Below are 12,552 nucleotides of genomic sequence, written 5' to 3'. Positions count from 1 at the left end.
AAGGGAGGGAGGGAGGGAGGAAGGGAGAGGGGGATGAAAGGAAGGGAAGGAGGCAGGCAGACAGGCAATAAGAGAATGTCCGTCCACGGAGCACTTGCTCTGGGCAGTGTGCTCCCTGCATATTGGTATCTCGTTTAATCCTCACAGCCACCCTGTGAGTCAGAAATTGTCCTCAAATTCTGCATGAGGAAGCTGAGGCCCAGAGCGGTGAAGTGATTTCCCAAGGATGCACAGGGAAGGAACTGAGCTGGATTTACGCCTGATCTCCCCTGTAGTTTTGCATCCCCCTCCTACCTGACAAGGACACATTGGGAGCAAAAATGCCATCCCTCACTGTTCATGGTCCCTTCTGTGAACCAAACTTCTTCTATGGTCTCTTCAAAAACAGTGAAGCCTTACAACCTCTTCAGATGAAATGAGCACACTTAGTGCCCAGAGCCAGTTAAAATGGGAGGTGTCTTTACAGGGACTGAGGTTTACTTTCCTGAAATGACAGGGGACCAGTAGGAGGCATAGTGGCTGCTTGAAGGGCTCAAGGTCACAGGGAAGAGGTCACAGGGACATCTGCCAGCCTCATTCCCTCCTGCCATAGATGGCCAGCAATCTTTTATGGCACCTAAAGGAAACTTTAAGGGGCTGCCAATTGTTAATTCATATCTTGAGCATGTTGTAGAATATTACCCCGTGGAAATGGTCTGCATAGAAAGATACTTGGAAGAAATGGCATTCCCGTCTCTGCCAGTTCCCTTCCATACAGCAGTCATAGGGCTTTTCACAAACCCAGTCTCAGGGTGCCTGCCATGGTGAGTCTGCATCTCAGTGACCCTCTGAGGAGGCCTAGATTTGTGAAATAAAAGTGAAACCGGGGATTTTCAAGTTTTGAGGCCACAAAGCCACTTCCAGTTTTCAAAGTACCCTAACTGAGCTCCTTTTCTATGTATGGATGTTTTTCCTTTATTAAAGTTATATCATGTTCATTAATAAAAATGTGATAAATGAACAAAACAATAGAAATAAAGTCATACATATTCCTATAAATAAATATAACTACTTAATAACATTAACATTTATTTTCTTTTTTCATGTATATTTTTTAACTAAGAATAATACTGTACATAACCAGTCTTTTCAACTCAGCATTACCCCACAAGCACTTACCATGTCACCCACGATCTTCATAACCATAATTTCCAGTAGCTGCATTCCTGGAGTGGATACATTTGGTTTGTTCAACCTCTTACCCCTTTTGGACCTTTAGATTACTTTCAACTTTCCACTATTACTACTAATGCTACAGTGAAGACTTTAGTGCCTGAAGTATTTTCTGTACTAAAGTTATTTCCCTGGAATTGATTCTCCCAGGTCCTTCTCAAAGTATTCAGAGCATTTGTTTAACATTTCCCAGTAATAAACGATAGCTCTTCAAAAAAAAAAGATGTTAGACTTGGCCTCTCTGTGTGTGTGTTGCACATAGATCTGGTTCCCACTTCGAAATCTGGTCCTTCTTCCTTTTCTACAGAAGACAAGCGGGGGCCTTGCTTGCAGATCTAAGGCCAAAGAAGAGGCTTTGCTTACCTGTGCATTTTCTGCCTTTTGTTTTCTACAGTTTCCGTGGGTTACGAGTATGAATCTTGCCCAGATCTGATCCTGTGGGAAAAAAGAACAGCAGTGCTGCAGGGCTATGAAATCGATGCTTCTAAGCTGGGAGGATGGAGCTTGGACAAACATCACGCCCTCAACATCCAAAGTGGTGAGTGGACTTTCAGGAGCCAGGCGACGGGTGTGGCCCATGTCCCATATGCTTTGTGGCCTGCCAGACAGAAAACACACACTTCCAGTTACACAGGCTCATGTGTGATCAGTTGGTCAGAAAGACTAATCACAAATATTCCTTGGGTACCTGCTCTGTGCTTGTCACTGCCAGGCACTGGGGATGCAGAAATGAAAGGCCTCAAGGGTTTACACTCTGGGCAGAGACCAGCACTTCCCAGGTGACTTCCATGCTGTGCCATGGACAGTGCTGTCACTGAGGGAAGCTGGGGACACCATGAGGACGTGGAAGAGGAGCACATGACTCAGCGTCTTGGTTCAGCAAGGTGTCTCTTTGGAGAGAACCTCCGAACTGAGTCTCAAAGGGTCTGTAGGATTAGCCCTGTATATCAAGTAGGGAGAACATTCTTGGCAGAGGGCACAGCATGTGCCAAAGCACTGAAGCCTGAAAGAAGAGTAATTGGAGAGAGGGTTCAGTGTGGTTTGAGCAGAGGGTGAAATGAAGGGAATAACAGAAGCCTGAGCTGGGGGCTTGAGCAGCTGGGGCTCCAGGTAAGAAGATTAGGACTTTTCAACTCCATCCAGAGGCAAATGTCAAGCCTGTCAAGCCTCTGGAAGGTTTAAAGCATGCGAGTGACACATCAGATCAGAATTTTAGATAGCTCCCTCTGACTGTGTTCTGGGATGGGATGAGTAAAAATGGTCGTAATATCAGATTGCTCCTGCCTAATCTGTAGCTGCAGTGAATGCCTATCAAAGCCACTGCATGGTTTGTTTGCGGGGCAAGGAATTGACAAACTAATTCTAAAATGTATGAGAGAATAAAGATTTGTAAATAGCTAAGGCAGTGTTTAAAGTAAGAACAACAACAACAAAAAGGCACTTGCCAGATGGTAAGCTATCTTAGACGAACCATAATACCTAAAACTGTGGGCTGCCACAGAAACAGATAAAGAGATTCCATGGGGTAGAACAGGGAGTCCAGAAACTGACCTGTGAGTAGTAGTTAGGACTAGGGCTGGCCAGGATTGTCAGAAAAGGCAAAATAGCAGAACTGCAAACAAGTTAAAAGTTTGTTTCTCACTTCCCTGAGAGGCTGGAAGTAGGTGATCTAGGGCTGATTTAGACCTCTGCAAGGTTGCTCTACTCAGGACTTCATCCCCAGGGTCATTGGCCCAAAGTGACTGCTTCAGCTCCAGCCTTCACATCTACTTTCTAGCCTGCAAAAGGGAGGAAAAGCCCTTCCACTCTAAGGACACCTCCCAGCAGCTGCCTACACCACTTCCACTTCCATGCCACTAGACAGAATTTAGCCCCCTGCCAAGTGCAGCTGCACACGAAGCTGGGGGTTGTAGTCCCAGACGGTCATGTATGGAAAAACTAAAAATGATGGACTCTGTAACTACAGAAGAAGGACAGGGTTTAGGATGGATTTCCATGGATAACTACAGGCTTCTGTCACATACCATGTGTACATTACGAACCTGGTATATAATAGAGGTAGCATCACATATCAGTGGAGGGTGGCTAGGTGTTTTGGAAATTGGTATTGAGAGAAATTGGCTCAATCTGTGGAAAACAACAAAATTAAATTCACACTATATATAAAATAAGTAAAAATCTAAATTTGAAAGATAATACTTTAAAGTTAATAGAAGAAAATTACAGAATATCTTTATGATCTCAGAGAAGCATTTCCTAAAACCTAAAAATGCACAAACATTAGAGTAGAAAAATGATTAGGCTTCATAAAAATGAGAGGGGTCTGTTCAATAAAAGACAAAGCTAATAGATGACAGCCTGGGAGAAGATTCTTGTGACCATAAAAACACAAAAGTCATTCAAGCTTCAATATGGAAAGGATGAGGCCTGAGGCAGGGAGCAGGCTGCAGCCTCCTAATTGGAGATAAAGGATGATCTGGGCCTGAAAAGAGGCATTATAGATATGAGACATAGCTCACATGTCATAGAGGCCAACCCCATCATATTGCTGGTGGGGAAACTGAGGCCCAGGGGCAGTTAAAGCAGTGAAGAGACCCATGCAAGATCGGCATCGCCCATTAGTCCCAAAATCAATGAAAAACTCATGTCTCCTAACTCTACCTTGATGAGAAGAGACTGAGTTTCCCTTGTGCATTTCTCTGAACATTTTTTGGCATCCACTGTGTGTCAGGTTCTGTGCTAGGCACTGGGGATGCAGAAGAGAAAAGGCCGTCTCCACATGTGAAATTGTCTCACTCTAAAGAGAGAAATCTAAGTGCAGTGAAGAGTCCTGTGCTGTGACAGGGACCTGGACTTGGTACTGTTTGAGAGGCAGTGGAGCTGACTGCTTCAGGGCCTAGACTCAGGAGCACTTTTCCTGTCATCTGTGTGAAGTCAGGGGTCCCCTGTTAATTCAGGGGGGATAATGGCATCTGTTCTACAGAGCTGTTGTGGGAATTCAGCCAGCAAAGCAGTGTGGCCTATCCAGGACAGCCTGTGTTTCATAATGGGGTGAGGCAGCCTTGGGAGACAGGTCTGGAAATGGCAGGCAGAGATCTGGCAAGATTCCTTGCAAAATCAAGGTGACCCTGGCGTCGGCCCCAGGGGAGGGCCACCTCCTGCTCCGATGGTGATTCTGTTCTTCTGCCCTCGTCCCAGGCATCCTGCACAAAGGGAACGGGGAGAACCAGTTTGTGTCTCAGCAGCCACCTGTCATCGGGAGCATCATGGGCAACGGGCGCCGCAGAAGCATCTCCTGCCCCAGCTGCAATGGCCTTGCCGACGGCAACAAGCTTCTGGCCCCCGTGGCCCTCGCGTGCGGCTCCGACGGGAGCCTCTATGTGGGCGATTTCAACTACATCCGCCGGATCTTCCCATCTGGGAACGTCACCAACATCCTCGAGTTGAGGTATGTAAGGGGGGCCCGCCTCGCATTACTAATATGCCCCTTTGCCACCCAGTGGGCCCAGAGAAGGGGACAGGACGGGGCCTCCCCTGCCACTTCCCAGAGGCTAACCTGCAGCTGGGGGCTCTGGGGAAGCGGCGCTGCTCTCCACGGGGCACTGCAGTGAGGACATAGCACCCCTGGGACAGGGAGACATCCTTGGCGTCCAGATGATGCAGAAGGCTGCCAGCAACCAAGAACTAGACTCCTTGGAAGCCCTTACGTCCTTCTTTCTGTTTCCTAGCACCAAGCTGATTAGAACTAGTCATATGAGTTTTGTGAATAAGGACAAGGGAGGCATCACACACTAGGTCCCTATGCCAGTGTTACAAATCAGGCCCTGTAACTTAACACGCGTAAGAGTTAGGAGCAGTTCTCTGCAGCTGCCCAATACAAGATCAGGCCCACAGGTCGGCATCAGGCAGCGCCTCTCTGCTCCTAAGGTGCAGGGATGCAGCAGAGCCAGCCAAGTCAGCCTTTGCTTTTTCCCCATCCTGACCGTGAGGGATGGAGCACAGCCACACCCACAGCTTGGGGAAGGGCCTGGTGTGTTGCGTATCTCTACACCTGTCTAAACCAGACCTTTTTAGACCCACAGTGCTGTCATAGCTTGGGTAACAGAGAAGCTGTGGTTAGAGATGGGGAGCCCCACTCTCCCTTTCGGAAGTTGCACCAAGTTGTTTTAAGGAATTATTTTAGGGAATAGAACCTGCCCACCTCTTGGGCTTGGGTCAAGGACAGACCCCTGAGCTGGAAAGCCTTCCTCTACAGTGGCCAGTGGAAAAGGAACTTTTGCGAGTCCCCTTCTGTTTGCCGAGTGTAAGAGTTCTGTGAAATATTTATTAACTATTGCCGTTGACAAACAAGATAAAGGAGACTCAGGGAATTTAAAGAACCTGCACAAGGTCCAGCTTCTAGAATGGCAGGCCCAAACCCAGAGGCCACCCACAGCTCTGCCTCGCCAAAGAACTGTCGCCCGGCCCGATGACAGCCACTTTGGCTGAATGCCATGTTCAGTTATTCCCTGGAGGGAGGTACCCGCTGAGCATCTCCCTCTGCAGCGCATGTGGGAGGAGAGGAAGCCTCGCTGGCTGACCACAGCCATCACGGCCCTCAGGCCGAGAGTATTCATATCAGCCAAACACACAGGGACAAATGAAGGAGAAGAAAATCAGATGTCAGGCTGAATGAGAACCAGGCCACTGATGGGATAATCTCTGCCTTTTTTTTTTTCTGTTATGAGTTTGGCCAGCGTAGACATCTGCCAAGAAAGAGGGAACCCTTGAGTGTGTTTGCTTCCGTCATTTGCTCATATTATCTTTCCATCTCCTGTGCTGTGATGGAAAGAGCTGTGGACTAGGGGGTCCTTGGCAAAGAAACTAAAGCTATACCACTCTGAGCAAGACATGTACCCTCTCTGGCCCTGCATTTTCACATCTTTCAAAAAGAGGGCCCATTTTCCCCATCTCCCTCCCCCAGCTGCAGGGAGATTGTGGAAGACAGTGGGTGAGGAAGGAAGGAGTAACTTAAATTTGGAAAGAAAAATAAATTTGTATATATTATCATCTTGATATATTTTCTTCTTCCAACCTTCTTTCTCAGGCCTGTTTCTCTGCATCACCCCCCACCTTCTAACCCGAGCTTATCTCCAATTCTGTATTGTATCATGAGGAGGATTGTGGTGGGCTGCGCAGGTTTGCGTAGCTCTCTGTAGGGCAGCGTGCACACAGAGATGTAGCAGTAAGCGTGTGTATCTCTGGGAATGTGTCGCTGTACAGGGGAGGGAGTCAGCTGTTCCAACCTCTGTCTTAGCCCTGGTGAGAGCAGCAGCCTGTGTCAACCTCATCTTCTTCCCCTGAAGTCAGCAATGTTGATGCAGGTGAAACCGTGCCTCTTCTGTGATACGTAGCCAGCTTATAAGTGAGCTCACTGACAAGTAATATCCAATATGAAATATATCAGTGTCAGAGCTGCTAAGTCTTTATTTATTATAGTATTGTGCTGTACCATTGCTGTCAAGTTTTCAGGCTGCTAATAATGCTTCTAACCCTGCTGCTAACACTTCATTCTTTCTTCTATTCCCTGCTCTCCTGTCTTCTGTCAGAAATAAAGATTTCAGACATAGGTAAGCCAACCAGTGGAGAATTTCCTGTCTCTCCTCTGCCTTGTTGCATGTTGTATGGTAAGCTGCATGTGTCAGTTTCAGCTCGCTCGATGGCAAACGAGTCCTGCGTGATTGGAACTGGTTCGGGGTGATCAGCTATGATGAGAGAAAGTCATTAATAACGGTGGGGGTGGGTGGTGAGAGCCTGAACTCCTTTCATCTCTAGCAAGGTGCAGCAATTACATTGGTAGTTTGTGGACATGACAGACTGAGTAATAGGGGGAAATTTTAACCTTGGCATAGTAATTTGAACACCCCAGTCTGCTTATCCTTAGAGTGAGTAAGGATTATCCTAACCTTGTTGAGTGACTTGGAGTGTCAACAATGGGAAGTCCTGAGAACATCTTCATCAGGCAAAAAATCTGGGAGAAGACAGGTTTCAGATTTGTACCCCTGTGGGCATTACAGGAACCTCGACTTTGGTGGCTGGGATGCTAGGGGACCCCATCAGTGCATCTGTCGGCAAGGACAGAATAGGGTATTCATGATACATCCAATTTACAGATGAGAAAACTGAGGCTCCCCAATTGTATGACCTTGAAAAATTTTCCTTCATCTCTCTGAGCTTTAGTTTCTAAAACTTGAGGTTAATAAAGTCTCCCTTGGAGGTTGCTATAAGGGTTACAGAGGACTTTGTGTCTAGCACTGTGCCAGGCACAGGGAGGAGCTTCAGAAATAGTGGTAATAGTAATAATAATAAATCATTACTATTATTATCATCATCATAACAATTAGATGATGGTGATAATGATGATGATGTCTCCATCTTTCCCAAAAAGAATTCAGTTCCCTTACAACCAAAGACACATGTATTAAAGTAAACTAAACAGAATTTGGAAACAAAAGAAAAAAGGAGGAAACACATACATGTGATTACACATCACATTAGACTCTGAGCTTCCTGGGATCCAGAATAACAGGGAGACAATTGTTTTCATGGTTTACATTATCAAAAATGGGGAACTATCCCCATTTCTCAGAGGAGGGATATTTTTTCTCTAAACTGAAATTGGAAAGAGGTTTTCAGTGAGCTTTGTGTGGGTGATATGGAACTATGAACTGATATGTGTCTTCACGCTCAGTTTTATAGAAAACACAGAAGTACATTTCATGTGAGGATCTTGGATGAAAATCTAGCCTTTCACATTAAAACTCCAGTCAGTGGTGGTAACTACCCAGGACACAGCCGGGATACGGAGGGACCTAGCTGGGAAGAGTCAGGAGCCAAGGTGCTTGTCCAGCTTTGCTGTGCATTCATCATGTGGCCTTGGGCTGGTCACCTTGCTTTTCTGGCTTCCAGTTGCATCATCTGTAAATTGAGAGAGTTGTGGTTCTGGTACCTTTTGTTTTTGATGGTTAGCAATCTTTTGATGTGCGCATGGTATGACTTCAGAGCTGCCTCCCTGCCCTCTCTCAATTCATTGTTTTCTCAGGTGCTCAAACTATTCAGAAAGTGAGCCGAAGTGGAAGGGAAAAGTGGAATTTCCTTCTGCCATCCAGTTTTCAAAGACAATCAGGAGGGAGAAGCCTTGGGCTCCAGCTCTGATTTTAATTGGCTGCTGGATATTGGCAAATCCTTTCCTCTCTCAGAGCCTTAGTGTCCTTATCAGTAAATCCCAGAAGTGGATAAAGAAATTCTCAAATTTCGTTGTTTGTCCATTAGCATTTACTGTTCAGCTGTTCCGAGGAATAGCATTTGACTCCAGGCCAGTGCCCTTACCCTGTGTGTGTGTCCCCCAGGGCAGACTCATCTCTTTCTTTGGCCTTTACAGCCTCAGTACATCCCACCATGCTGGGCGTGCTCAGCACAGAGACTCCCAGTCCTTTGGGCATCTTCCTCCCTGGATCCCTTCAGGGAACAAGGATCCTCACCTCTTCCCAGACATCTCCCCTAGGGTCGTGGAGGGATGTTTGAAGCCTGCTGTTCAGAAGTACATTTGCACTCAAATCTCCATCAGACTCAGCTACACAGACTGTTTTAACTCTAAGAGCCCTTAATTGCCTCAGAAAGTAGGCTAGGCAGACAGTATTAAGTGTGACATACTCGTCTTTTCCATTGTGCAGTCACATAAAAATTCTGGAGGTTTCTTAAAGTGACCAGCTACCATTAATTGGGCATTTTTATTTTTCAGTGGAACAGGCACTAAGCTTGCAGATTTACGTTCTTCATACAAGTTTGTCCTCAAAGTAGCCCTTTGAAGTAGATGTGATTATCCCTATTTCTCATATAATAAAAACTGAGGCCCAGGGTAAGGAAGTAATTTGCCCAAGGTCATGTACCAAGTGGGTGGCAGAGCTGGCATCTGAAGCCCCATTTGTGTGGTTCCAATGCTCAAGCTCTTCCTGCTCCTTCCAAAAACCAGTGAATCAAGTTCTGCCCGGGCTGCCGCATGATGTAGTCAAAGGATGCTCCTTTGCACAAGGCAGATCTTATTGTGGGACAGAGGGATTGTTCTCCCTCAGAAGCAGAGAATAGATTACCTTCCATCCCAAAAGACGCCTAGGCTCACAGCTCCTACTAGGACATTCCCTACCTTGCCCAGAAAGAGGGCAAAGTGGGGCTTCACTGCAGGTTAGTCACTTCAGGATCAATACCCTTATAGCCTCTAAGATTCTGCGTAGCTTCCAGAAGTACCAGGGTTATACTTAAGGAAGTGGAAAAGAACATGGATCCTCAGGCACTTCTGCACAGACTCTGGAAATAGAGCTGTGACCCTATCTGGCCCAACCCTGCTCAATATACTGGGGATCAGAATTGGATCAGACATGGTTCCGGTCAACAGAACCAGGCCTGGGGTCTCAGCCATAGGCCAGCTCCCAGCTTGTGCATGTCTGGTTTGCAGAGAATTCTAAGTAAGGCCTTGCTCTTCGAAGTGCAGATAAGCAACGCTGGCATCCTCTGAGGATTTGTTAGAAAGGCAGACGCTCGGGCCACACCCAGAACTGCTGGACTGAAATCTTCATTTTAACATGATCCATATGCACATTAAAGTTTGAAAAGCACTGCTCTAAAGCCCTGGTTTCTGAGTCGAGCCGTGCCTTAGAATCACCCAGAGAAATCTTAAAGGGACAGATGCCCAGGCCCTTCAGGCATGATGGGTGGGGCTTTAAAAAAAAAAAAAAAGAGCTTTCCAGGTGAATCTGACGCATAGCCACATTGAGAACCATCACTCTCAGATCCTTAGCAGTGGGTGTTTCCATCCGTAACCCCGGGGTCACTGACACACTGATTCGTACAGTCAGCAGGCCTTTCTGGAGCCCTAACTCTGCAGCTGAGCACCGGCTACTTGAAGCCGGGCCCTGCCTTTGAGGAGTCCGAGTTTTCCTTGAGGAGACAGACAGCAAAGCAGAAGAGGGTCTTAAAGGTGCTAGAGATACTGAAAGTGTCGGGTCTAGTGGGGCCGTAACAAAGGAAGTGGCCAGTGGGACGAAGCAGGGGCCCAGGAATCTAGGGATGTATTCCAGGTGAGGTGACGCTGGGGCTGAACCTTGGGAGCTGGGCAGGTGCGCCCCGTGAGGGGGGCGGTGGTGCTCTCTAGGCCCTGAGAAGCGCTGTGGGGAAGAAGAAAACCCAGACTTTGGAGTCAGGCAGATGGGAGTTGAATATCTGTCCTGCCACTTAGCAGTTTCTGGCTCTGCTCCAGTCGCTTCCCCTCTTTCATCTCAGGCTTCTGAAAAAAAAAAATGTTTTTTTAAAAAAGCACCTAGCTCTATGGTAGTTGTGATGAAAATGAGGTTGTGCATATAAAATGCTATCTCAGTGTCTGGGATGAAGAGGCACCCGGAAGTGGTAGCGGATGCTCTGTACCAGCGGCAGGCCTCCCCGGAGCTCTGCTCCACAGACTGGTGGGGCCGCTCCTGGGAGAGGTCCAGGTGCTGCTCCCAGTGCAGGGGCATGAGGAGGAAGTGAGATGAAGACTGTCCAGGAGCTCTGCCAACTGGAAAGGGCTGTTGAGCATGTAATTTCATTTGATCCTAATGACAAGCCTGTGAGCAAAGCAGAGCAGGGACTTCATTGTTTGACAGCTGAGGGGCCTACCTCTTGAACGATTTAGGTGACTTGCCCAAATTAGAACCCACATCTTCTAAGTTCAAAGCTTAGGTCTGACCACTCCCTCCCCACCAGACTTCAAATTTGTTCTTGGGCACAAAAGACAGGGCCACAGCTCTTATGGACTCTCTAGGACAGTCCTGCCAGTGCCACTCTCTTCTGGAATTTACCAGTCTGAGAAATGTCACAGAGGTGGCACTTCTCTGGGGCAGTGCAGGAAGACATGAGCCAGAAACTCAGGGGGCTAATCTAAGTGGACAGCGCCCCCACCATACTCCCTCAAAAACCCATTTTCTGCCAGGGTGGATAGCATCCATTTATCATGAGTGATACTCAAAGAAATGAAATTATCACCCCCACCTCGCAGCTGTCATCAGAAGGCAGAAAGATCAAGGCTGCCCTGGCATCACAGAGAGGGATCCGAGGTCCCCGCATTTTGTTTAGCCAGAATCAGTGTCATCCAGGAAGATTAAATCTCTGTTGCATTGCAGGGTAAGTCACAGGGGATGTTTCAAGATAAACAGGACATCTCTCTTGTTACCACCACCCCCAAAAGAGAGGTGAAAGAACAGCTAAGTAATTGGATTGCAAATACTGTTGAAGCAAACTAAAAATGGAGATGGAATCCACTTAAAGTGAGCAGCTGCTGTGGGCTAGAAGACACCAAGCTGAACATTGGAAACACAGAAATGAACAAAACCCCATCTCTTCTCTTCAAGTATTGACAGGATCTGGGAGACAGACACATGAATAAACAGGCGCAGCATTATGCTGAGTGTCCTGTAACCAGACAGGAGCCAAAATGAATCTCAGGTCACAGAGAAGAAAGGTCGGGGGGTGGGGGGATGTTTTGCCAGAAAAGTTAGCATTTGGGCTGGTAACCTGAGGAATGAGTAGCCGGTCAGCAGGCAGAGAAGGGAAGGGTGCAGGATATTCCCCAGTGCGGCAGCAGCAGGGACAGAGGCATGAAGGCATATCTGAGGGACAAGTTGTCAGTGTGTCTCTGAGGAGAAGACAGAGCAGCAGCCGAGCATGAAGGGCCCTGTGTGCTGCTAGGCTGGGGAGCATGAATCATCCTGTAGGAAATGGGGGAGAGAGGTTTCCTGAAAGGGGAAACCTTGCAGTGATGTGTTGGTATTTGGGTTGGATCAGGAAAGAAGGGCTTGGGGAGGACCCAGGCTGCAGACAAAGATCCCCCCCTTTTTGGAGGAGGAGATAATGGGACAGTAGCATCAGGGCTAGAGAGACAGGACAGTTGGAGAAGATCATGATGTCTTGGACAAATTAGGGGGAGAAAACAGGAAGGAAAGTCTTGGGTCTGGAGGCCTGGCCCTGTGAGAAGCGGTGAGTCCCCAGGACACTGCCCAAAGCAAGGGATGGTTATGATGAGGAACCATCAGGGCCAAGTTAAGCCCTTCAGAGAACTTGACGTTGAAGATCACAGTGCCCAGTCTTCACGTGTTATTCAAAAGACACTAATCTGTAAAATAAAATTTCGGTTTTTGAAAGGATCCAAAATATACATGCCTGATGAAATGCAAAATAGCTTCTTTTTAAATATTTCTGATCCTCTTACTTGCACCTTGCAGGGGTGTACAGCGGTCTTACCACTACTTAGTCTGTACCCTGAATCCCTCAGCA

General features: G+C 47.3%; 1 protein-coding gene across 1 annotated transcript in view; it reads left to right on the top strand.

Moving 5' to 3' along the window:
• The window catches only part of TENM4 (teneurin transmembrane protein 4), a 2,614,134-nt gene that overhangs the window by 2,554,367 nt on the left and 47,215 nt on the right, over positions 1-12,552 (top strand). The window contains exons 32-34 of the mRNA XM_032488752.1: positions 1,607-1,750; positions 4,411-4,660; positions 6,801-6,821. Coding sequence (XP_032344643.1) covers positions 1,607-1,750; positions 4,411-4,660; positions 6,801-6,821 — 415 coding nt within the window. The remainder of the gene's footprint in view (positions 1-1,606; positions 1,751-4,410; positions 4,661-6,800; positions 6,822-12,552) is intronic.

Source organism: Camelus ferus, chromosome 10 (genome assembly GCF_009834535.1).
Source record: "Camelus ferus isolate YT-003-E chromosome 10, BCGSAC_Cfer_1.0, whole genome shotgun sequence".
Classification (NCBI taxonomy): Eukaryota; Metazoa; Chordata; class Mammalia; order Artiodactyla; family Camelidae; genus Camelus; species Camelus ferus.
Note: the sequence above shows the minus strand (reverse complement) of the source record. Positions and strands in the feature narration are given on the sequence as shown.